Source organism: Lonchura striata, chromosome 8 (genome assembly GCF_046129695.1).
Source record: "Lonchura striata isolate bLonStr1 chromosome 8, bLonStr1.mat, whole genome shotgun sequence".
NCBI classification, from domain to species: Eukaryota; Metazoa; Chordata; class Aves; order Passeriformes; family Estrildidae; genus Lonchura; species Lonchura striata.
The window spans coordinates 37,280,775-37,306,427 of record NC_134610.1 but is presented as its reverse complement, the minus strand read 5'-3'; the positions used below and the strand labels follow the sequence as shown (position 1 = coordinate 37,306,427).

General features: G+C 49.3%; 1 protein-coding gene across 1 annotated transcript; it reads right to left on the bottom strand.

Moving 5' to 3' along the window:
• Positions 1 to 123: 123 nt before the first annotated feature.
• COL6A2 (collagen type VI alpha 2 chain) lies at positions 124 to 25,653 on the bottom strand. The gene is made up of 28 exons (XM_021547281.2): positions 25,512 to 25,653; positions 21,089 to 21,225; positions 19,060 to 19,658; positions 18,569 to 18,589; positions 17,855 to 17,920; positions 17,410 to 17,463; positions 17,284 to 17,328; positions 17,076 to 17,102; positions 16,731 to 16,757; positions 16,582 to 16,626; positions 15,208 to 15,261; positions 14,740 to 14,802; positions 14,406 to 14,468; positions 13,836 to 13,925; positions 12,980 to 13,042; positions 12,548 to 12,610; positions 12,361 to 12,423; positions 11,841 to 11,903; positions 11,363 to 11,413; positions 10,979 to 11,014; positions 10,538 to 10,600; positions 10,238 to 10,300; positions 10,007 to 10,042; positions 9,740 to 9,785; positions 9,462 to 9,614; positions 8,838 to 9,290; positions 8,521 to 8,559; positions 124 to 1,502 (listed from the first exon to the last, which is right to left on the bottom strand). Exons 2-28 carry the CDS (start codon positions 21,195 to 21,197, stop codon positions 895 to 897), a joined length of 3,063 nt encoding a protein of 1,020 aa, XP_021402956.1. The 5' UTR covers positions 21,198 to 21,225; positions 25,512 to 25,653; the 3' UTR covers positions 124 to 894.

Sequence of the window (25,653 nt, the reverse complement as noted above, 5' to 3'; positions counted from 1 at the left end):
CAGAAGGAGCCAATGGAGTCTTAACAGCTTTTTGAGGGAAGCATCTTGTGTCTCCCTAACCCAGGGGATGCCCCCCAGGGTCTCCAAACCCCACAACTACAGAAAAAAGAGGCTTTTTCAGGATAGGTTGGAAAAGGTTTGTTTATTTTTGCAGACAGCACAATTTGAGTTCAAATCTGGGCATTGATGAGTAGATACTGGTGGGAGGAAGGTACCATGGATGCTTTGAGCTTACTGGGATGACTGGAAGGCAGCTCTGGTGGCTGTCCAGTATTTTGTTGATGCTGGGAGTTATGCTGCCCCTCTCAGATGAATTTCTGCATGCAGTAATAGATTACCAGGTTCTGATGAAGGGCAGAATAACAGAAGGAATCAAGGCAGGTATGGCCCACAGGAAAATAAAGATCTTAGAGATGACTTGCAAAATTTATGATAGATAAACCCGCCCCCCAAAAGGGGCAACTGTGGAAGGAAGCAAAACCTCTCACACCAGCCTGCTGTTCCCAGAAAGGCGGAGCAAGAGGCACTGAGAGATATTGAAAACTTGAGTTATTAATTGGTCCTGCTACAGTGGAAAGGTTTCTTGCATCTCTGATAAGCCCTCCTAGGATTACAGTACGTACACAAGTCATGGCTTAGGGTGTGCAGAGCTTTACAGAAGTACTTCATATGGCTCTGTATCCTGCTTTGATCTGGTTTTTAATTAGCACCATAAATGTAAGATATGTGACTCTTCATCATGAAAATCAATAAAGAGCTCTGGATTTTGGTTAGAAAGAAGGACCTAGAGGGCAAGTCTTCAGGGCTAGCAACCATACAGGGGGAAGAAAATACAACAGGTAATATCAGGTGTGTGTATATGAGTGAGAGAAGGATTGTGCTTGTGCACTTCTTTTAACAAATCCACCGAATGAACCTGTCGAAGAAGCTGGGCTGGGAGAGGCTGTCATAGTCCTTCTCCCGGAAGATGGCTGCCCGGTCCCCCAGGCCAAGCTTCAGCAGGACATCCATGTCCACATCGCTCCCCAGAGCCACCACCGTGGGCATGACATCTTGCTTCTTCATGGAGTTGATGGCCTCCTCCAGGTTCTTGCTTCCTGTGATGCCGTCAGTGATGAAGACGAAGGAGAGCTCAGCATTGCGCCGGGCAAGTCGCTGCCCGTTGCCTGGGCTGAGCACAATGTTGTTGATGGCATGGATGATGGCTGACCCGATGTTGGAGGACGAGTCCAGGTACTTGATCTGTGCCAGCGCGTCGGAGATCTCGGTGAGGTTGTGGGTCAGCGGGAAGACCACGTTGTGGTCCCGCTCGCTGCCGTACTGCAGCAGCGCGATCCGGGCGTTCATGAGATCGCTGCTGCTCCGGGCCAGCATCAGCTGCTGGGCCACATCCTCCACGAAGCGGTGGGCACGCTGGAAGTTCTGCTCTCCAATCCTTTCCGAGCCGTCCAGCAAGAAGACGATGTCAACAGGGCGCTGCGTGCACTGGGCTACAGCAAGCTCTGCAGGGGGAAGAAGACAGGAGCTGGGAGGATGAGAAGCCTACAGGATAATTTGGGCTGGAGTTGGCTCTGTGCATCCTTGTCCAAAGAAGAACCAGCCCAACACCACTGCCAAAGCCTGTCTTTACAGCTTGAAATGTAGCTTGGAGCAACAAATGGAGCTTTGCTTCTGATGCTCTCAGCTACTGGGCATTTAATGAATGTTAATTCTGGGGCTGATGGCAGATCCTCGTGAAGTTAGACAGGTCTGTTCATGTCAGTCCCAGAATTACGCCCGCTGCCCTGCATCAATTTCCAGCTCTTATTTGTGAAATATCCAGAGATTAATGGAAAGCAGCATCTGCAAACCTCTCAGTTACTTTGAGAGAGCAGTTTACTGTCAGAGTTACTCTTATCATAAAATCATAGAATCAGAGAATCTGAGAATGATTTGGGTTGGAGGGAACCTAAAGATTTATCTTGTTCCAACCCCCTGACATGGGAAGGTACAACTTCCACTAGATCAGGTTGCCCCAAGCCCAGTCTAACCATATAGAATACATATATGAATATATGCAGTGAATAAACTCAGGAAAAAACAAAAAGGACAAGAAAGTAGCTATCTTTCGAGTCAGCTGATGGGGACCATTATTTCCTCCCCTTTCTGTAGTTATGTGCATTGCATTCAGTGTTCCTCTGAGTTCCTCCCGAGCTGGCAGCAGAGCATAGCACTCTGAAGTAGTTCTGTGGGTCTGAGACTAAATCTTGAAAGGGCGAGGTCCTGAAGATGTTGCCATGTTGTGCTGCATCCCTGACAAACAATAGGAGCTTCTGGAGCAACCCCACCTTGAGCATCCATTTCTGGTAACAAGGGGTAACTTTGGGGGTAGGAGTGTAACGTTACATTGAATTTCCACACTATGAGTGAATCCAGCCTGACAAAGAGCTTCCCTAGTGCTGAACAGTGCTATGCCTGGGTCCAGCACAGAACTGGGGAGTCAGAGAATCTGAATGGTTAGAAAAGCCCTCTGACATTCTCTTGTCCAACCATTAACTCAACACTATTGTGTTAACCTTTAAACCATATCCCTAAGAACAACATCATATTTTTGAACATTTTAATGGATGATGACTCCACTGTTTCCCTGGGCAGCCTGTTTCAGTGCCTGACCACCCTTTCAGTGAAGAAATTTCCCTTAATATCCAACCTAAATCTCCCCTGGTGCAACCTGAGGCCACTTCCTTTTGTCGTCTCACTTGTTATCTCCCTTCTTTTAAAGCAATAAAGGCACATACTCACCTCTGCCCAAAATTTGTGAGAAATGTTGTATAAAGGCAAGTTGATGCTGCAGTTCCTGGTACACAGGCACTGCTGCCATGAGGACACCTCGCCTTGGCAGCACCTGCACTCCTGGTCCTCACCTGCTCTGAGTAGCCATGGAAGGGGAAAGGCAGGAAGGAATCCCCTTGCAACCACACAGTGCAACATCTATGTGAGAGTCTGTGAAAGCAGCTGGGAGCAGGGGCTGTGCATCGTGTTGGGGTAGTGTTAACAGCCTTCCCCAAGGCCTGCCCACATGTTTTTTAAGACGACAAGAAAGCCTGAAGAGCTCCTGGCTAAGCAGATAGCAGCATCACTCCATGGAGCTTCAGTGAGAGTGCAGTGCACATCTGATAGGAGCATTCCCCAGGCTCGCTGCTCAGCCCTCACAGCTGAAGAAGTCTGCCTTCTGGTGCTTGATAAGGTGCCTTTACATACATTTATCACAAGGGAATGTGAGGCAGCAAAGCCTCGGGTTTGTCCTGTTCAGTGTCAGGCTCTGGTTGCGGCTAGTTCCCATTTCTGAGAGGCTGAGGACCTGAGCACCCTTTCCTGCAGCAAGATTCTCATCCTAACTGGAAGAGAAGCTCCCAAAGGCACCACCATGAATTAGGCCAACTAAAATCTTCCTGTTGTGCTTTTAACTGGTGCATTGATCCCTTTCATGTGGATCATGAATGCCTGTGGCTCACAGCTGAGGATGTCTAACAAAGGCAGCAAAAATAATCAGAAATACCATTGATTTTTCTGCCATTAGTGTGTGCAGGGCAACCCCACCCATTCACATCACCTTCCTGCTTCTTATAAAACCTGAGGAACTTGTATTTCCTCTATTCTTTCCCAGTGTTGACAGTGGAGATGAAAAGTGAGGTGGGGACTCACATCCCAGACCTTTTTGGGGTTTCCCCCTTTCCCAGTCCCTCCTGTCTTTGGGGAGGCATGAACCATCCTTTACAGAGCTCCTCATCTGTCCTTCCTTTACCCAAGAGCTTCACTGAAGGAACTGCTACTGTGATGAAGTCCATCTGGTTTTATAAGAGGGATTAGCTAGGATTATGCTCAAAAAAACACTCCTTCACCCATTTGCCTCTAACAAGAACATGCACAAATACTCCTCATGCAAAGAGACATTTTCTCCCTCTCCTCACCTCTAAAGAGCTGAAGGGTTTTGAGAGATAAAAAACTTTGTTTCTAATGTTTTGCTAGGAATAAATGGCCACTGTGTGATGAAATTAAATAAAATCAACACCCCCTTTGCTGAAATCTACCCTAATTCTCTCTTTGTTTGGCAAAATGTCCCAGCCCTGAAATCTTTTTGAATCAGTGGGGTTTGGGAGCTTTTCCTCTGGCATCATGGCTGGAGCAGCTTAACTACTCTGAGTTCAGTCCTGCATCCCAGCAGGCTAAGTCACACTCATTTTGCAGTAAAAAAATCAAAAGAGAGGGAGTAAAAAATCAAAATCAAACTCCAAAGGGAGTTTGGCTTTGCACAGACTATCTGGAATACGTGAATTATGACCAGAGTTAGGCAGAAACTCATCTTTTTGCTTTCACCTAAAACACAGAGCATATCGTGGAAAGCCCTCAGAACTCTTTTCCCTCTATTCTGCGCTGATAGCAGTAGTGTTCTCTGAGCAACTTGTCCCTGGGAGGAAAAAGTGCTGAAACCTCAGAGGAACATGGCAGTAAGTGAAAAGCGGGCAATTACAATGGCTGAGCTTGGCAATTGGCTCCACTTTTTACACCTGGAAATATTACAGCCACATTCCTGAAGATAGCACATCTCCCTTCTGCCCATTAAATATGACATTTTCTCAGTATAGTTTATTGCAATAATACCACGTCAGTCAGAGTAAGCGCTTCTACTCCTGTACACGAAATCCCACTACCTCTAAATAGAGCTTCAGAGCAGTAAAACTGGAGGTGGGAATGGCACGGGCCTGCCTGACTTTGTGCAACCAGGGGCAGCTGAGTGGATGGAGATACCAGGCCTTATCTAAATGCACATACCTGCAGTGCAGGTGGTGGCTCTGTGGTCTCTGAGCCAAAGCAGCACTGGGTGTGGATTGAGTAGGCTCTACTACATCAAGTTTGCTTTTTAACAACTCACATCAGTCAAGGAGTTTTGCTTTGGACCACTTGGCCCCACGTGACAGAATATCTGCCTTTTGTATATGGACAAGTACATGCTGTGGATTATGACAGAGGAAACACAAATGTACAATCAGAGAAAAAGGCCAGGGGAGCCTACAAAGCTTCTGAGAGAAGCACTGCCCAAGTGACAGAGCTCCCAATAGAAAAGGAGCTCCCAATAGAAAAGGCCATCCCATCCTGCTTCCTCCTTCCCTCCACACCCTCAGCTGCCCACGAGGGGTTACACAAAGACATGGTGGTGAGTAGGGATGCACCTTCCTTAGTAAGCCTTGCAGGATCTAGAGAGAGCCTGTGGTAACCAAGAGAGAAGATGCAGAAGATGCTTTGGAGGGGGTCCATAAGAACACATGCAGGAAGGCGTGGAGAAAATGCATCATTCGGCTCTTGGCAAAAAAGCAGCAGGCAGAACAAGAGCATTCTTTGACACTGCTGGGGAAAGCCACCATGATAACTAAGCTGGAGGGGACTGCTCCTTGTGTCCTATCTCCAGCTGAGTGCAACCAAGCCATTCCACTGCCTCTGTCTCTCCTGAACTAAAAGCATCTTCCCCTGGCTGTCCCCTCTGCCATACAGGAGCCATGAGTTCCAACTCCACTCAGCCTCCATCTCCACGTGACCCCCAAGAGAGGTCTCAGCACAGGCCTAGCACAGTCTCTGGGTCCCCCACAATCTCACTGTGCACCATTTTGAAGGTGTCAATGAACAAGTCCATCCACTCTTGCCGCTCATTTCCAGTGGCAAACTTGGCTTTTTCGGCAGTAAAGGCCAAAGTGGCCACCAGCTGGGTGTACATGCTGGGGTCCCGGGATTCCCGCGTGGAGTTTAGGAACTGGGCGATCGAGTGTATGGTGCTGGGGAAATCTATGTTGACTCCCTCTTCCATGGGGTGGAAAATAAGTGGGTTTACACTCCCAGGATTCCTGTCATCTGCAAGTGAGCGTCAAAAGAATATTTTCAGGGCTTGCTAGTAATGGCTGCATCTCTGAAAGTTACCTGGGTTTCCTACTTGCACTGCACCAGAGAAGAACACAGCTAACGAGGACAGAAAAGTAAAGATCAAAGCCAGATTTTAAATCTTTCTGCCATTTGTGTCTAAGGAACCATGAGATTTGCCTGAAATCTTTCACACATCAACCAAGCGACTCCAGCAAATTACACAGAACCTGAACTCCCCACTTCCTACTGATCTGGCATAGGCATGGAGAAGGAGCAGTGCTCAGGAAAAAGGCCACTCCCTTCTGCAGATGGGATTCAACCATCATGTAGCTTAGGACTGTGCTATGTGCAAGCTGCCCACATGATGCTGTAAGGCAGAAAGACATCTAAAGGATAACATTATGTGACCTCCTTGCCTAGCCCTCAGCCTCAGGGCAGTGACTTCAGTCAAAGCTGCGTGGTGTCTGGACTTGTCAGAACCCTGGGAGCCTCTGTCTGCACCTGGATGTGCTGAATTTAACTTCGAATAAAACCCCAAAGCTCAAAGCAAAGCCTTTTGCATCGGTTAGCAAGAGCCTCTCAGGATGTCATGCAGTTTCTATGAAGCAAGTGGTTAGTTCAGGTTTGCTCAGCATTCAACCCTCCAGCATTCTGTTAGCACAGCAGTAACTGATGAGAGACAAGGGGCTGTGCTGAAAATGGGAAAATCTCAGGTAAAGCCCTGAGGCAGCATGGGGGGAAGAGAGGCTCCATGTGGTACCAGTCCCTGCCTGTGCTCTGCTGGCAATACCCAGGCTGAAGCTGGGGCAGTTGATTTGCCCCTCCAAGTGTCAGAACCACCACGCTGAGCCATAGGGCCAAGAACAGGGCTGGTTCAGCTGCCTCCCTGACCTGTCTGTCTGGCCAATCCACAAGACACGCATTGGATGTGCACTGGCTCAGTCCTTCTCTTCGAAGGGCACTGTCTCCACCCAGAGGAACTGCATGGGAATTGGCACGAGCTCACGGGATGTTCTGAGAGAACCAGAGGAGCCCCAGGCCTTGTCATGTGCCTTTTGTCCCATCCCATCCAACATGTTCCATTGACACTAGGGAAGTGTTACCACTGCACATTCTTCTAAATGATGATAGCAGCACACCACCGACCAGCCAGTGTGGTGGGTGGGAGGCTCCTTGCCCAAAGATTCCTGAACCTATAACTTCAAATTTCATCTACCAGACCTAGAACAACTTCTGCCCACGCTGAAAGGGCACTTTGACAGGAGGCAAACCTTTCCCAACCACATCACTCTACCTGCTAAGTTCTCTGGGGCGCAGGTGTTGCCTGCACTTAGCCTGGTTTGTGTATGGCACAGCTTAAGGGATTCACCAAAGAGGGAAACCCCCTCAGATGCATCCTCAAGCCATTTCTGTTCTGGTTCCAGGGCTGCCAGGCACCAGTGAACTGTTCTCACCTTGCATCAGGAACAGGAACACCCAACTGCACTACAAGGAAAGGACTGACAACTTTGCCCTGCTTTGGAGGGCTTTGATGGCCCAAGCCCAGGAGAAACAAGTGTGCCACTGCTTGTGCTCCTTGGAAATGGGAAGGTTGCAAAGACCAAAACCTTTGAAGACACATGCACAATCACCAGTGTGGCTTGGGGATGTCATCTACTTGAGCATACACTGGCAGGCAAAGCTCCTCAGAGGACACAGCAGAGGAGCTCGGCATCATGGTTGCACACTGTGTCCCTGGCATGGCCATGTGCAAGTACTCAAAATACCAGCAAGAGATTTTAGACAGGAATAATTGCAGATTTTTCTCTGGATTTCTGAGCATCCTGGGATCAGTTTTCCTTTCCTTTGCATGGAAACAAAGGGACTTACTTAGAAATGAAATTTGATAGTCTGTATAAGTTGAAGCTGGGGACTGTGACTAAAACATTCATGGCAAGAGAAGAGATAAAAATTGCAGAATGGGCAAAACTGTGGTCCTCTACAAACTTTGTGTATCAGCACAGTGTTCATCTATAGTATTTAAACAGACACTGGAATTCAGACAGACAGGACCTCTAGAAATTTGGGATGCACATCTGCCCCTTAACAAGCAAAATGTGAGGCAATAAAACTACCTTCAGCACACAGAACACCAGAGATCCTTACTGTCTTTTCTTTTAATACAACACCCTGAGTTAATTGTTAATTAAATACAGCCAGCATTAGAGAAGCCAAAGCTTTAGGTCCACTACGTTGCCATTTTCCAATGATCCCTAATATATGCTCTGCCTGTCATTCCCAAGGAGCATTCTGCTAAAAAGGTCATGTGAGTGGGATTTTAGCAAGGAGATTTTGACTTGAGTTCGGAGGTCAAAACCTGGTGGCTCCCAGGAATTTGGATGGGGAAAAATATCAGGGATGAGCTATGCTGGTGCACTCACAGTGCACTTGTACCTACCTCTGAGAACTCAGAGACAGGAAGACAGCAGGAGATGAAACCCTGGAGCCTCTCCTCACGTAAAGTAACACTATTTCCCAAACTCCTGCCTTTCAAAGGAATTGAACAGGGTTGCACCCCCCTCTCTCCTGAGCATCATGCAGTCTCCCCCCAGAGTCTGCAAATGGTATGAAGCTGCTTGTAATGTTTACCTGTCTGGCAGGGCAGCTCAGGGCAGACGACCTGTGGATCTGAAAGCAAAAGAAACAAGGAAAACTAAGCCATGTGTTGCCATCCCCTTTCACAGTCTGCACAGTCAGAGTGGCAGGACAAGGGCTCTTACAAGAAGCACCAGAGGACTGCCCCAAAAGTTTGGTCTGTATCTGAGGAAGGACTCTTAGTCCAGGGCTAAGGTCAGACCCCACTATGGATGACTCAGCTGTTGGCCAATCTACTAGGACACATCTCTGCCCCCTTCCCCAAACCCCGAGTCTCAAAACTCCAGCTCCATGCAAAGACAGGGACAAACCTGGGCAGAGCACATCTTCCATCTTGTCAATGAATTCCTCTGCCACTAGGTCTGAGAAGAGCCTCATCTTCTGGACTCTCTGGGGTTCATTGCAGGCAATGGAGACCAGGGTCTCACTCTGCTCCGGCTGGTCGAACATGTCTCCTATGCCGATGGTGTTGACCACCACATCTCTACCACAAAGAGCCCCGAGGTTCTTGTCATCATCCCGGGGGTCATAGCGCCCATCTGTGATCACCACAGCGAACACTTGGGCTTTCTCTCTCCTGCTTTCCTTGATGAGCTTGTTGTAGGCAAATTGAAGGGCAGATGGTGTCCAGGTGCCTCCAGCGATCCACTCCAGGCGCTTCACCGCTTCCTTGAAGCTCGACAGGGAATCTATGCGCTCATCATCAAGCTTGATAGCTTCAAAAGTCCCTTCATGACTGTACTGTACCACCCCAACACGGGCACCTGCCAAAAAAGTGTCACATTACTTGGCTTTGCATCCTTGGGAAAAAGTGGATAGAGTCAAAGAGCTGCCCAACGGGTCTGAAAAGACATGGAAAATAACCATTGAGGTTGAAAGGATCCAAAACCCTTTTCTTTTCCCCATGTCCCTCTGTGTCCCCACAGAGTCCAGACCTGTCAGTGATTTGGGGTCCTTGGCAATAGAGCCCAGCCTGCTGACCACATTGATGACAAAATTCTTCTCCAGGGTGAAGTTGGTGTAGCCGATACTCTCGGAACTGTCTATAACAAACATGATGTCCAGGGCACCGCAGCGCTTCTCGCAGTCTGGGGAGAGGGGCAGGGGGAGGGAAACACAGGGGTCAGTGATGCTGGGAACCTTCTGGTGACCCCCTGTCCCAGTCCCTCATGTGGCTGTTCCCCTTCCCTGGGGAGAGGTGACATCAGCTCACCACAGCATCCGCACGTCTCTCGCACGTAGGTCATCACGTCACAGTCCTGCCAGGAAAAGGACGCAGGATGAATGCTTCCCTCTAAAGCAAAGGCTCCCCTTTCTCTTCCCACCCAGACAGCCCTCTCCCCTCTTTCCCTGGCTCCCATGGGAAGCCACAGGCCACCTCTGTCAGGCAGCAGCAGGACCTGATGTCCTGTTTTGTTCTTGGGCTGTGCACAGAAAAAACATGATTGCCCCAGAAGGAAGAGTATCAGGGGTTACTTACAGTCAGACCAGGATCTCCTGGTGGGCCAGGGGTCCCCTGTAAGAAGAGCACAGTAATTTCAGGCACAGTTTTCCCAAGAGTTCTTTGTCTGGGAACTAATTGTCAGAGACATCAAAAATGTGGCCTTTTGCAGAAGGGGAAGGAGAAGGTCTACTGTGAGCCAGTGGACACATCTGGAAGCTCTGTCCCCTCCGACAGTGTCTGCTCAGACACAGTGCCATGGGGCTGTACCTCAGGGCCTGCTTCACCAGGTGGACCACGCTGTCCAGGCTCTCCTCCTGGGCCAGGATCACCCTAGGGAAGAAGTAAATAAGAGTCAAATATTGCCTGGACGATGTTGGTAATGCAGCCCTGGTGTTCAGGGCCACTCCTGACCCCCTGGTCAGCCCCAGCCCTGCTAAGCACAGTCACCAGCATGCATGAGCCTGGGGACAGGGACCAAGCAGAGAGTGGCAGTGTCATCCACAGCACACATGGCAGTGGTGTGGGAGGGACACACTGACCCTGGGGTAGGACAGGGAGTCTACTTACCGGCTCCCCCTTCTCTCCTTTGGTCCCTTGTACTCCTTTTGGTCCAAGCTCACCTCTTCCTCCCTGCTCAGTGGAAGGAGAACCAGATGCGGCATGGAGCACATCTGGATGTGCTCAGGCAGAGGCTCTGCTGCATCACAAACACATGCCTGCCTGGCCTGGGACAGCATCCTCTAAAACAGCAGCTCAGAGCACAGCAAACAGTGCTTATACAGGCATTAACAACAACAACAACAACAACAAAATAGTTCTGCAACACATTTTTCATATGATTTCAAAAGGAGATGGGTTGGGAGATATTATCAGGCTTCAGCTGCAGGGAACATCCAGGGCATTTGCTGGCAGGGCTGGCTCCTTAGCCATTAACCTAGGCACTGGGAGACAACTCCTTGGCATTCCAGTGTGTACAAAAACACAGATGACAGAGACAAGCACACTCACCTTGGGTCCTGGCTGCCCCTTCTCACCCTTGTTACCCTGCAAAAGGAGAGGAGGAAGAGATCAGCAGCTGTCCAGGACTGGCCCCACACTTTGCACCAGTACACCCAAAGATTGCATTGAGGGGCAAAAAGTTGAAGAGCAGGCTGTAGCTTCAGGCTGATGCTTGAGGGACCATCACTATGATTGGAGCTGGGGTCCCAAGCACCTGATGGACTGTGGCCAGATTCAGTCCTGGGGCTGAACCCTCTTTCTCCTACACAGGCTTCACACGTCTGTGACCCTGAGCATTTTTCTTCCTCCTTTCCTGTTTTCTCAGTCTTCTCAGATCCAACAGCAACATCCACTCAAACAGATTTCCTCATGTGCTGGATGATGAAGACATACCTGAGGTCCTCTGGGTCCAGGGTAGCTAAAGCCAGGCCTGCCTCTGTCACCCTTTGGTAGGAAAAAAAAAAAGATTAACGAGATACCAAACCTGGCCCTTCTGACCTGCTTCTGTCTGCGACAGTTACAGCCATTTTCATCTTCTCTGGGTGTGAGACACCACCAGGAGCCAAGGCTCTTGCAGCTGGCCCTGAAGCACTGGGAACAGCTTTGCAGAGCAAGGATTTGACGAGGTCTTGGGGATGTCATGTACCAGGGATGCCCCTGAGTTGGCTCAGTGAGGAGTTTAATCTGATCTGCCTTGGTCAGAGAAAGACCTACATTTCTGCCCCATAGGGAGGCTCAGGTCTGATTCTGTTTTTGAGGCACACAAGTTTCTGCTGTGAAAACTAAATTTAATATTTTTTTTAATAATAAATAAATAAATAGGAGCACAAACCTGCCTTTCTAAACATAGAGGTTTATTAATGAACTTTACCTTTGGTCCTGGCGGTCCAGCATCACCTCTTGGGCCCAAGTCACCAGGGTCTCCACGTGATCCCTGCAGGACAGATTTGGGGAGAAGGCAGGAAGTGAGTGAGGATATTCCCTGCTGCCCCCACAGCAGACCCTGCTGGAGAAACCAGCTCTCGAGAGGCGCTGCAGGACCATCTCCCTTCCTGGTGAGTTTACTGAGGCAGTGACTGTCTCAGCAGTGGGGTTCCCATGTCCCATAGAGACATCTGGATGTCACAGCACTACTGCCATAGTGGCATGATGGACTAAGCACAGACACAGGACAAATAGGTGCTGGTGGAATCCCATCTTCTCTCTCCCCAGTGACCCAACCACTCCAGAGATCCCTTCCACATTGTCATGGGAACACTCAGCTTTTGAGCCTCCCTGAGAGAAGGTCGTGCAGGTTCTCCTTGAGAGGGACAGTGCAGGCAGCTTGTGTCATCGGGGCAAGCTCTCACCAGAGGAAGGCACTGTCAAACACACGCCCAAGTGTGACTTACTATCCTGCCTGGCTCTCCCACAGCACCTGAAGGGCCTCGGGGTCCTGCTAGTCCTTGTTCTCCCTGCACATCAAAGAAAAACACAAGAACACACAGTACATGAGGAGGAAAGCCAGGCAAGCTGCCCTGGATGGCACCAGGGCTCCGCCTTCCTCCTGACTGCCACCAAGTCTTGATCCATGCTTACCCTGGCACCTTTGTTTCCAACCTCACCGGGCAGACCACGAATGCCCTCCGGACCAGGATCTCCCTGTGAGAAGGGAAAGATATTCCTGGTCAGGGATGTCTCCAGTGTTATCTGTGTGCATGGCAGTGCTCCATGATGTCCTTCTCAAACTTCGTGTTTCTTAGTTCGAAACAGTGTCAGGGCAGTGTGTCCTCTGAATGTGTCTCTCAACCTTGAGGTCTGCTGCCCTTCATCCCTTCTCTGGACCAAACCCTGGAGGAGGAGACTGTACCTGGTGCCAGTGGCACAGTGGGAACACAGCACAGTGGGATCTGCATTCCCAGCTCTGGTGCTGCATGGACACTTCATGGCTGGGCCGTAGCACATCACACACACTCCAGACCTATACATTTGGGATTTATTTGCAATTAACTGGGCAGTTGCTTTACTCACCCTTTCTCCTATGCCTCCAGGAGAGCCTTTGCTGCCTTTCGTCCCTGGATCTCCACGTCGCCCCTTGGCAGACACAGAAGTCATATAAATGGGGTGAGAGGATGGATGTCACCTGGGCAGTGACCCCTGGCTGTCCTCTCTCCTCCCTCTGGGCCCAGGAGATGTACACCTGCCCCCTAAGCAAGTGTGTTCCCAGCAGCAGGGAAGCAGGGTTGCCCATGCTTCCCTTTGGGAAGCAACAGCCAGACTGTTTCACCACAGTGACCACAAACATGCCTGGTTCATTCCCTCAGGGTTAAAGACTATGATTACTTGCAGCTCATCCAGTATTGCTTTTCCCACTGGATCTTGCACAAGGAGACAGGCTGGCTGGGTTCTAGCCCCTTGGTGCTGGTGGAGCTGTGCCAGGGATCATCCTCTCCAACCCACTCCCCAGAATTTGCAGTGCCCCATCATATTAACTTGGGCCCGTGTGGCACCACTGATATGTGACCCTGCCCTTTTCACAGAGCTCTGCCATTATGACCACCAGATCCCGACTCTTTGAGCTCCTGCAAGGACTCAGAGGTTTGGAGATCTTGCCAGAGTACAACCAAAGTGCCCCTGAGCATCCACAGAGGCCAGGGCTGTGTGGTTATGAGGGAACACAGGATGCTTCTCTAAGGTGAATGGTTAACATCAGCCTTAGGATTATGGGTGTTCTGCTCTGTGACGATGGGAGAGACAAAGAGATCATCATCTGCACATCTTTTGGGATGCACAAAGCATGACAGGGGAGTTTCTCAGCACTCATCCATCAAACTGCCTCAGGTTCTTGCAGTGTGCCCAATATCCAGGGATCTATTCAGCCACTTACAGCCTCTCCTTTGGGTCCAGAAGGTCCCACTTCACCTTTCCTTCCCTTGGTTCCAGCAGGCCCTTGAGCTCCAGGGTTGCCTGGAAGTCCCTTGGAGAAGAAAAATAAATACAGTTTGTTGGAAGAGAGGTCAAGGTGTGCACACACATTTTTATCCTGCGTCAAGCAGTCCTCCTTGAGCAGAAATGTGTATGAGCATTCAGGTTCTGCTTCCACACACACGGCATGCCCACATGGCACTGCCATGAGCAGGGGCTGCAGCCTTGGAGCAGAGTGATCCTGTGTCACCATCCCTCCATCAGCTGACGAGAGGTTTGTCAACTGCTCGTTACAGCAACCATCCAGTCCTGCCCAAAGCCAGAGGGGCTGTGGCTGCCCCATCCCTGGAAGTGTTCTAGGCCAGGCTGGACAGGGCTTAGAGCAGCCTGGTCTAGTGGGAGATGTCCTTGTTCATGGCAGGGGGTGGAACTTGATGAACTTTAATGTCCCTTGCATCCCAAACCATCCTGTGATTTTTTTGAACAGACCACAGTAAAACCCTGGAGAAATTTGAATGCAGCATGAACCTACCGGGCTTCCTTTTTCTCCTGGGGGTCCCAGGGGTCCACTGCGACCAGGCCGGCCAGGATCTCCCTGAAACAGCCAGAGAGCCAATGGTCATTGCCTGCCTCAGCAGCACATTGTACTACAAGTAGCCCAAGGAGCAAGGCCAGCAAGGCCCTTCCCTCAGCTCTTGTGCCTGCTGATGAGATCCAGACACCAAGGCCTATGAGCTCCATAAGCAGTAAAGGATTTAGGATATATATATATATATATATATATATATAAATATGGGAAATGGTGTTTAGCTGTCCCCACTGGCTGCCTCTGCTCATACCCTGCTGTCTGTCCAGAGTACTTGTACCTTTATGCCTGCATCTCCTCTTTCTCCTTGGTCTCCTGCATCTCCTGGGTAGCCATCAGGGCCCTGTGGAGGGAAATGACAAAGAACACATTTCACATTGGGAAGACTTCCATGCAGAATAAATAAAATAAAACTTTCTAATTAAATAACATTTCTAAGCCAGTGCTTAGAAAGTTACTCTAGAGGCTAAGGTCATTTCTGCTTGTTGCTAATGTTGATGAAAGGGGCAATTCCTCCTCCCTGTGTGGAAGGAAGGGACACTGGGGGCTCCCAGCTTGCTTATCCACAGAAAGGAGGCACAGAAAAATCAAACTGTGGTCCTCATTCCAGGGATCCCAGGTCTGCGATCAGATTATACAGCCAGTAGGAAAATGGGCCAGTAGCCTTCCGTTGGCCATCTTTCTACCTGTGTACCTCACTCAGCACCTACATAGCTGATGTGCTAGTGAAAGAGTAAAGCAGTCCTACCTTGTCACCAGGGTCACCCTTGCATCCTGGTGGTCCAATTCTCCCGAGCCTGCCCTGGAGAGATTACATTCAAAAGGAAAAGACTGAGAAGTTACAGGTGGCTGAAGGGAAAACACAGCTTTTCTTGCTGACAGTTAATGATGTTCGCATCATCTGTTGACCTTATCTGTCAACAGCTAGAGAACAAATAGCAAATGTATCCCTTAAATGAGGAGAAAAGTGGAGAGGAAGAAAGCAGAGTAAAGGAAATCAGGCAGGCTCATTCCATGAGTGTACCCTGAGAGGTGGGAATGTCCCTTGAGGCTGAATTTGGTGGTCATTCATATTCAGGGTTGTGCTGGTCCTCTCTCATGCTCCTCCCCATCAGAGCAGCTCAGGTGTGTGGCAACCACTCTGCCTGACAGAGGCCACGAGAGAAGGGAATGCCTTGCCCTGTGTCCCAAAAAAGCTCTGTCACTGAGATAGTGCAGTGCTAAGTGTGCTGAGACAGCTCTGGGACAGAGGCTGCGGGGAGCTGAAGGGCTTCAGTGTTTTAGAGTGGGGAGGATTGAAGGATGTTTTAGATCTTCAGCAGCACTTGAGGAGTGGGAAGAACTGTTCTTACCCACACATACACTGGGGGCTGGGTAGAGGGAACTGTGCAAAGCCAGAGTGTGCTGGCTAGTGGACAAAGCCAGGGACTTTGCTGTGAGGCCTTTGAATTTGAATTTAGGGCTTAAATACTAAATACAAGCTGTGGTTTAGAGATGAAGTGACAAACTGCCCTGAAATTCAAATTTCCATGAAGCTTTCTGTGTCTGTATCCTGTAGGACTCACTAACACCCAGGATAAGTTATCTGCACCCAAATTATCTGGCTTTATCACCTTCTCAGCAGAAGCACAGACTGGGTCACACATCCAGGTCCTGCAGAAAGCTTGCTGACCGAGGGATGGTAGCTAATGGCATGGAGTTGTGTGGGGGAATTAGTCTGGATATTAGGAAAAGGTTCTTCTCCCAGAGGGTGGTGTGGCACTGGACAGGCTCCCCAGGGAAGTGATCACAGCCCCAGTCCTGCCACAACTCCAGGAGAGTTTGGACAACCCTCTCAGGCACAGGAAGGGATTGTTGGGGTGTCCTGTGTGAATTGGGCTTGATCTTTGTGGGTCCCTTCCAACACAGCATAATCTGAGATTCATTCCTGCGACCTGAATTACTTCACGCATTTGTACAGGACATGCAGAATAATGTACAGATAAGTTGACAGGAACTTCAGTTGGAACAGAAAGCCAGCATGTGGGAGAGAAGAAACTAAACAACCTGTGGGGGTGAGAGGGAGTAAAGAAATGCAACAGCAGCAGCAACATTACGGGGTGCTCCCAGTGCTCCCAGTTACCTTCTGTCCATCTGTGCCATTCCTTCCTGCCAAGCCAGGGGCACCCTTGGATCATCACGGGGAAAAAAAAATAAGAGGGATCTATTAACACACAGTCCAAGGGTTCGGGAGCTGGAAATGCATGCAAGTTAGAAAATGTTCTTTCTTACCCTCCGTCCATCAGATCCAATTTCTCCCTGGGAGAAGAGGACAAGAAGTCAGACACTACCTGCATCCCCCATCACCCTGCCCTCCCACTTTGGTCCCTTTCCCCACCACCTGCCTCTCACCCTCCATTTACATCCTAAACCCATTCCTGCTTCATCAGATTGTGATCAAACCCTGAAGGAGGAGACAGGCTTTTCCATGCCCTTGGAAATCTCTCCCCAGGTCGACAATTACACATTAATAGCGCTGCTATCCTTCCCCATCATAGCTAATCTCTCCTCTGTGCATCAGAAAGGAGCGTGGTCCCTGCCAAGTGCCAGCCAGACATTCCATCTCTTCTTTCTCACCTTCTCTCCTTTCATCCCTGGAACACCCTGGGGGAAAAAAAACCCAAAAATCCCTGTGTTAGTGCCTGGGCAATCAGCAGGAGCTGGGGGAAATCAGCAGGGGTCTGGGATGGGAAATGGGCAGGTGTGAGAGGGAAGCAAAGCTCCCCTTGCTTTACCAAAAATCAGGGAATGCAGAGAGCTCAGCCATCATCTATGCAATTCTTACCTTGGGACCAGGGTATCCGATCGGACCTTCAATACCTGGGTCGCCCTTCGGGGAGGAAGGCAAGGAGAGTTAGCTTGAGGTCATCAGAGATATAGCAAACCGAGGGGAGGATTTTGCACAACTCACCTGTCGTCCCTTCAGCCCGGGGGAACCTGGCTCACCCATGTTCCCTTTTGCACCCTAAGGAAAGGAAAAACCCAGCATAAGTCCAGGCTTGGTGCTGACTGAGGAAATGGCAGTTTCTAGGAGAGCAGAGCACCCAGAGCTGGAGCAGGAGAATGGGACACCCTTGTGCATGTGAGAGCTCTGCTCTGAGAGTGAGGAACTCAGCAACAACTGCTGCCTCAATGCTGGTGTCCTCAGGTGCTCCACTGTTTCTCTGCATGGCTGGCAGTGCATCATCCTCGGCACAGACATGGGCATACCAGTGCTGGCTTTGTCTCCCAGGACTAAGACAGACACCTGGGTGCTACCTGAGAAGGCAGCTGAGGTGAGGTGAGGTCTAGGGCACGCTGCAGTTGTTTTGGCAGGCAGGGGCATTAATGCCTTTTCACAGATAAGAGCAACTTACCTTCTGCCCTCGGTATCCCTTGGGACCAGGTGGCCCTGTAATCTCCAGGCAGCTCATCTTGTAGCACTGAAATACAAGAAATTAAACTGAGGTCCTGGCAGTGTGCATCCCAAACTCAGCTCAGCTCTTCACCCACAGCTCTCTACATGCCTCTCCCCATCAACTCAGGGCTAAAATCAATTGGGTCAGGGATGAAGTAGCAACAAGGACACAAAGAAATGATTCCTGTAAATTAAGAGTGGAAAGTTGACATGAGCATGTCATTATAGCTTGGCTCTGGGCCCACACTGGAAGAACAAGACTGCCAAGTGTTAGAGGTGGTGGGGGCTGCTCATCTGCCATCATCATGGGACTGGCATGTTCTTTGGAGCATCCCCTGCACACCCTGTGTGTGCCAAACCCTGCCCCTGTGGTACTAGCAGGGCAGAGCTTCGGCAGGGGCAGCACTTAGGTAATGTGCCTCCAAAGTGAGGAAATTAGTCTATTCCATAGACCAGAACCCACTTCAGGTGAGGGGGAGGCAGGGAGTGAGTCCAGTGTGCCATTACAACCCCTGGATAAGGGAATATGTCCCTAGACTCTGTCCTGATCCACAGGTGGGCAGGGACCCATCCCATGCAGGTCCATACTGTTCTGGGGTGTGAGCTGGTCTACTCTAACTGGGGCAAATTAAACCTATCATGTGGCAAAGGCATAGAGATGCTGCTCACTCACCTCGCCATAGGCTTCGTGTTTCTGCAAAGGAGAGAACAGGAGGAAGAAGATTAGTTAAGTTGTTCAGTCCCACAGGGAGACAGCAGCTCAGCCTTGGAGGGGAGTGTGCTGGTAAGGAAGAGGAGTTGCTAAAGGTCCCCTGGCTGTAAAGATGCCCTCTGGAGATCCCCTGATTAACAGCACCTCACAGCTGAAGTCTCAAAGACCAAGCTGATGGCGAACACATGTCTCAGTGTGGCACACTCTTCCACATGCCCCTGGATGGGGAGCAGGCTGGGGTATGTCCTGGTCTTCAGCAAGAGCAAGGACTAGTGGCTGCCTGCCCAGACATGCTGGGAAACAGAGACACAAACCAAGGCATCCTGGCTAAGTACCAGAGAAAGGCTCCACTTTCCCTACTAGAGGCTATCCCCAAAAGCCAATAGAAGGGAAAGCATCTCCCATCTGTGAACTGCTCCTCTTGTGCCCCCTTTTCCCCTCCTTGCACCTACCATAGCCTGGATGATCCTGTCGATGGTGTTGACATCGATCTCCAGGGTGTCCCTCTGGGTGATGGCATAGTTGTTGCGGTACAGCTCGTGTGGCAGGTTGGCTATCTCCCGCAGGCCCTGCTCGTACACCTTCTCACTGGGGGCCACCGCGAACAGCTTGATGCCCATGTCTCGTGCCCTCTCGGCTTGCATCTTCATCCCCCCACAGGGGCTGCCTGTTACATGGCCATCGGTGATGACCACCGCGAAGTTGACACCATTGGCCATCTGGGTCTGGATCTGCTGGGTCATATTGGAGATTGCGCAGTCTGTGAAGGTGCCCCGGCCCAGGTAATTGATGGCAGACAGCCTGGGCAGGTAAATGTCTTTGCTGCTTGTCAAAGGGCTGTAAATTTCTACCACGTCTGAGTAATGGAGCCCACCAAACTGCCAGGTGATGTAGACTTGGTTCTGGTAGAGCTCACTCTCCAGTTTATCGATGAACATGGGGATGAACCGCTTTATCTGGTCCACGAGGCTCTGGATGGGCACAGTCTGCAGAGCCACGCTCTCTGAGGTGTCAATGATGAAGTAGACATTGATGGGGCAGTTCCTTTTTTCTGCATGGGGACATTTATTCAGACAATGTCAGAGCACTTCATGCACCCCCTTTGCTATCCCGCAGACACCTGGACCAAGTGTGATGCCAGGATAAGCACAAGTCCCACCTAGCTCTAGAAGTGACACTTGTGTTTGGGCCAGATGGTTCCCCAGTGACCAGGATTTCTAAGATCTGCTATAGAGTCACAGAATAATTAAGGTTGGAAAAGACCTCTAAGATTATCAAGTCCTGTGGGAACTCAATATGTCCCTCAGACATTTTTGGAGGTTCCAGGCCCAGGTCAGAAGCATTTGAGACCCTGGCAGGCAGCTGGAAACAGTTGTGATTTTGGGTTTGAGCCTTGGAACAATTTACCAACCTTGCAGGAAGAACAAGAAGTCACAAAAGTTTAGATATTATAGTAGAAGTAGTCACAAAGTAGAGGGAAGAATTTTTTAATGCTTGTACAGGGGGGTTTTAGTTTTGTACATGGGTGTCAGAGGTTTTATGATGGAGGGATTTTGGCCGGTCCTATCCTTCCTCTTTCTTCTTCCTTACCTCCATGTTTCTGGTGATGTTGGCATTCACAGTTTGGTTTAGAGTAGAAAAGCACCATTTAATATAGGTAATAGGCATTGGGAAAAACTGTAACCATGTAACACGTAATGTACCATATAAAAGATAGAAAATCACCCTTTAATATAGGTAATAGGCATTGAGGAAAACTGTAACCATGTCACACGTAATGTCCCATATAAAAGACAGCAGCTGCCCTGGGCGGGGAGAGAAGAAGCAGTCGGGAGTCAGAGAGGATGTCAGGGTGTGTGTGTGCCTCTGCCTGAGCTGTGAGCAAACCACAGCAGCCCCAGAAGAATCTTTCAGATAACTTGCAATAAACAACCATGAGACCGAACAACAAGAGGCTGCTGAGCCTTTCTTTGGAAGCTCGGGCTGGAGGAGAAGCTTTTCCAACACACAAAACCACCCCGCAACCTAGGGTGGTCTTTGACAAAGTCCAGCCAGTAATCCAGCACTGCTCAGTAATAAATCAATCTGGAAAATCTTGCTTTTTTCGGTAAGAGTCAGGCTGGACCTGTAAATCACCTCTGCAGTGTAAGTGAAAAGTGAGGAGAACACCAGATTTAAAGCGAACAATTATCTGGTCTCAGATAGAGAGCTGACTGCTGGAGACTGAGTGGTGTTTACTGCACCTACTGGGAGAGACCACCACTGGCAGACCCCAGCTCTTCCATCTCTAGCTCTCTGCACACCAAAGCAAACCTGGAAACGTGATTTTGGGTGGAGGATGGATTGTTAACACAGGAGTGCAAAGGGCCAGAGGAGGTGGAATGTCCCCGTGTCAGTTCCTGGCAAGCCAGTTCTACAACTGAGCATTGTTTTTGTCAAAATTGCTGCCCACAGAGGTGACCCAAATTATTTGGTTAATACCTGCACAGGAGGTAGGACTGACATCTCCAACATCCACATCAAGCTGAGCGGCGTGGAGAAGAACTAGAGCCACACAAAGGACAGTGGAAAACAAGGCTTGTCCAAACATCTCAGCGGCCCCTCAGGATATTCAGATGCTTGTGGGAAAACACAAGTTGCATGTTAAACATGATGCACAATCTCCTGACTCTGCTGGCATGACACAAAGCCAGCCAATGCTCCCTGTAAACCCACAGAATGAAAGGACAAATAAAAAACCTCTTGAAGAAATGCACATCTTCAGTGTTCAACACATCACCATGCCTCCAAGACCCAGCTGCATGTGGGAGTTTATTTCATGTAGGGTTATGACAGCTTAAAGCAGAAGAAGACTTAGAGATGTGGCCTGAAAAGTTCTTAGGAATGTATGGAAGTGTTCAAAGGTACATGGGATTTGAAAGGATATTCTCAGGCAACATTCAAGCAACACTTGGAGTCACTATCATGGAGTATGAAGGAAGGGGAGATGCTCACCTTTGTGTCTAGCGGACCCCAGAACCAACCAACACAACCCTGTTGTGGCCCAGAGGTGCTTCTCTGCATGGTAGCCAACTCAACACTAACCAAAAAGGGGCATGTGGGATGTCTGTTATGAAAAAAAGACCTGAATCCAGTCCAAAAAGACAGCTTCTTCCTTGAATGTTTTTTTTTTTTTTTTTTTTTTTGGGTAACTTTTGGAAGAGTCCAAGGCTTGAAGGGACACTGAGCATGCATTTGGTGGCAATGGCAATGCAGGGGGAGGGCAAGGGAGCAATGCAGCTTTCTGCCACAGATGCCTGAGGAACAGCACTACTGTAGAATAGAGGCAACTCAGCCCTCCCTGGCATCCCTTGAGACCCCTCTCCACATGGTGCCCTAGCTCTTGACTGGTAGGACATGTCCCGTTCCACTTTACAGTGCCAGCTGCAGTGCACCACAGGCTTCTGCAAATTGTTTTATGCTGGAAAGGTAGGTGTCAGTGCTGTTGAGACCCTACAACAGTGACAGCCTTCCTCTGCGCTAGGGCTTGTGCTTATGAAAGAATTTGGATTCTTCAGTCTACAAGAGGAAAGCCTGAGGGGTGACCTTACAGCACTTTCTGGTACCAAAAGCGAACAACAAGAGAACTGGAGAGGGACTTTGGGCAAGTGCCTGGAGTGATAGGACAAGGGGGAATGGCTTCCCATTGGCAGAGGGTAGGGTTATGTGATGTATTGGGAAGAAATTGTTCCCTGTGAGGGTGGGGAGGCCCTGGCACAGGTTGCCAAGAGAAGCTGCCCCATCCCTGAAAGTGTTCAAGGCCAGATTGGATGGTGCTTGGGGAAGCCTGGTCTAGTGGAAGGTGCCCATGGCAGGGAGTGGGATGGGATGGTATTTCAGGTCCCTTCAAACCCAAACCATTCTACAATTCTATGATGTCCCTGCACAAGTCAGTGTGGCTAAAGTTCCATTGTGTTGCAGAGAATAAAAGTGGTATGGTAAGGATAAAACACTTTCATGCTAAACAGGTGTTTTAGTTAAGATCAAGATTTCGCCCCTCTAAGCCTACTGCAAACTTTCCTTGTTTTGTTTACCCTTCACAAAACAGGGCTACAGGAGATCCTGATCTTTTGTAGGACACAATAGCTTTGAGCCTTCAGACAGCACCATTTTAGAGCCAGCCTTTAGCTGAGGAAGATGGAGACATTGACTTTTGGAGAGGCTGGGAGCACTGTGGGCTTTGGCCAAGTGTCAGACTCATCATTGAATGCTGAGTTTAACCACCTCCCTCTCTCCCTCTGTGTGTGTGGGGGGGAAGGCACTGTAGAGAAGAGCAGTTGGCCTGCATGGGTAACCAGGGACAGCTCTGGCACAGGATGGCTCCTGCCCACAGCCCCTGGGGCCTGGGACTGGGTCAGTGAAGCACCACAACCTTGGACTCTCCATTGGCAGAACAACAAGCAGGAAAGTGACTCCTGAAAACACGAGTTTTCACAACTCGCTTCCCTGAGGTCATCTTGCACCATCTCCTCTACCCCACTCTGAACCCTGAGCTACATTAGTCTCCAGCTCTCCCAGCATCCCACCTGGTATTAACCCCCCCTGGATACATGGTGGGGGCTGTTGAGAGCTCCAGTACCCACCTCAGGGGTGGGCTGATGCTGCCCATTTTGTCATCCTCAGAGAACCACCACCTGTTGAGATGCTCTTGCAAACCCCATAATATTTGATATTTGACTTAAAGTCCCACTTGCCTGAGTGGGGACTCAGATGCTGAGATAGAAACCTCAGATTTCAACAGTATTTCAGACTGACTGTTTTTCATATGTTGAATGCAATTTTTGAATATAAACAGTTAAAAAAACTAATGCAAAGAGCAAGCTGGGAGCTGAGTCATAATGCCTGGACACTTGGGTCTGCTCATCTTGTTCTTCCTTGACTTTTCTCTTTTTGCCAGAGCAGGACCTTCGTTCCTATGAGGCCTTCTCTCAGTATTTGTATTTTTGAGTGTATCACCTCTTTTGCCATGAGATGCACACAAGGGAAAAACAATAGGGAATCTCAAGCAGTGGGTCCTCTGAAAAAAAATTTTGAGGGCATGTTTTGCACTATTCTCCCTGAATGAGAGTCTGTGCTCCTACCTCAGGCGCAGAAAAATGCAATCTTTGCTGTTCCCACATGGCAATCCCAGGTGACCTGGCTGTTACACACATAACTGAAAAATATATGGATTTATCTAGACAGAGCCCTGCAAAAGAGTGGTCTTGCAGGAGGACCCAAGTTCTCTGCTTGCTTCTCTTCCCAGCACGAGCGACTGAACCAAAAGTGGTATTACGGCAAACAATTTACTTGCAGTGGCTCGAATGTGCAAATTATATCTGGTTACTTGTGCTCTCACATCTTAGAGCAAATCCCAATTATTACTTTGAGCAGATCCCAGTGCAATGGAAATGACACCTTCATGCACATGGTCAGGCAGAGCCATGGTCTGCTTTATCCTACACACTGATATTCCTGAAGTTCCCCCTGGTGCACTGTGTATGTCTCCTCCAATACAAGAACAGCCATTGTAACTGACCAAACTGTTCCCCAAATTCGCAAAAATCGAGATGTGCTGCTCTCTGAGATAACACTGCCTTCAAGGAACTCTTCTAAAGCCACATAAATTTAAAGCCACACAAGTTGCATTCCCCTCAAGGAAGGAGAGTTATGCTGGCTGTGCTAAAATATGCAGAATAAAGTTTGAAGTCTTCCTGCTGCTCAGTCCCAGCATTTTCCATAGCCATGCCCAGCATGCAATGCCTGTGGTGTCACTCACTTGTGCATGCATCATTTTCTCCACTCATATGTTTGATAAATGAAACTAGAAAAGAAAAATGTGTCCCATTTGGAACAAAACTCTTAAAAATGCACCTCCTCTTCCTTCCTGTTTGTATTTTGCACGCTGCATGAGGAGGGAATTTCAGCACTGGTTGCAGCCACTAGCAAACTTGCCTTGTAATTTTAATCCCTGGGCAGAGCACCCAGGGAAGAGGTTTCAGCTACAGAGACTCCAGATATTCTCCAAGTCTCCCAATATAATTATCCAGGGAAAGTTTGGTCTGCAGGAAGGCTGAGAGGAGCAAACCGCTGCCACCAAGTGCAACGAATTCCCAGGCATTCCTAAATGTGCTGCCACTTCCCAAAACAGAGGAGCTTGTGCTGATGTAATTCAGCATAAATAGGAGACAGAGGCCACCGGTGAATCCAAATCGTACCTTCTGAAATCCCAAAACTCAAGGGGAAATCACACAGAAGAGTTCTCTGCCTTGCTGCTATCACTTCACTGTAGCTGCTGAACTAATCCATCCTCTTCGACTGAGGGATTTTCTAGACCTGTGGCCCTGGCAGTTTGTGGTCCACACTACTTAAAACCTTCTAATATCTTGCTAAGCATATTTTCCTGCAGTCTTAAGGTCTATCTTAGCCAAGCTAAAACTGAACTAAAACTAAAACATGAAACATGCTGTTTCATATCCTTGCTTACTATACTATTGTAGCATTTTCTACCTTCAGACTTTGCAGCTGCAGCTAGTTCTAATTTTCTCTGCTCTTTCTGTTCCTGAGGCCCGCATTTCCAGCTTTCTGAAAATCACCTTGGGGAAAACAAACAAACAAACAAACAAACAAACAAAAAAAAAAACAACCAAAAAACAAGCCAAGAGAAACCCCAAAAAGTCAAAACCTTGGAAAAAACACCCAAACCAGCCAAGAGCTGAAAGTAAAGGAAAAATTTATATTCTCTTATAGCAGGTACTGTCTAAATGCGAAATAGGCACCTTGCTGGAAAGCCGAAATTTCAGAGGGATTTCTGTTATTCCCAGCCGGAGCTCTGTCAGCAAGCAGCCACAGAAGCCCTGTAGTCGGAGTGAAAAAGTCTGCCTACCTGGAAAACGAGGTCCTCAAACCTTGGTGCCCGTGCAGCGTGAAGGGAAGGGCTCTGCGGGGCGGCCAGGCTCCCGCACCGCCGGGACGCGGCTGAGCGACCGCAGCAGAGCGGAGGCGGCCCCAGCCCGGCGCCGCTATTT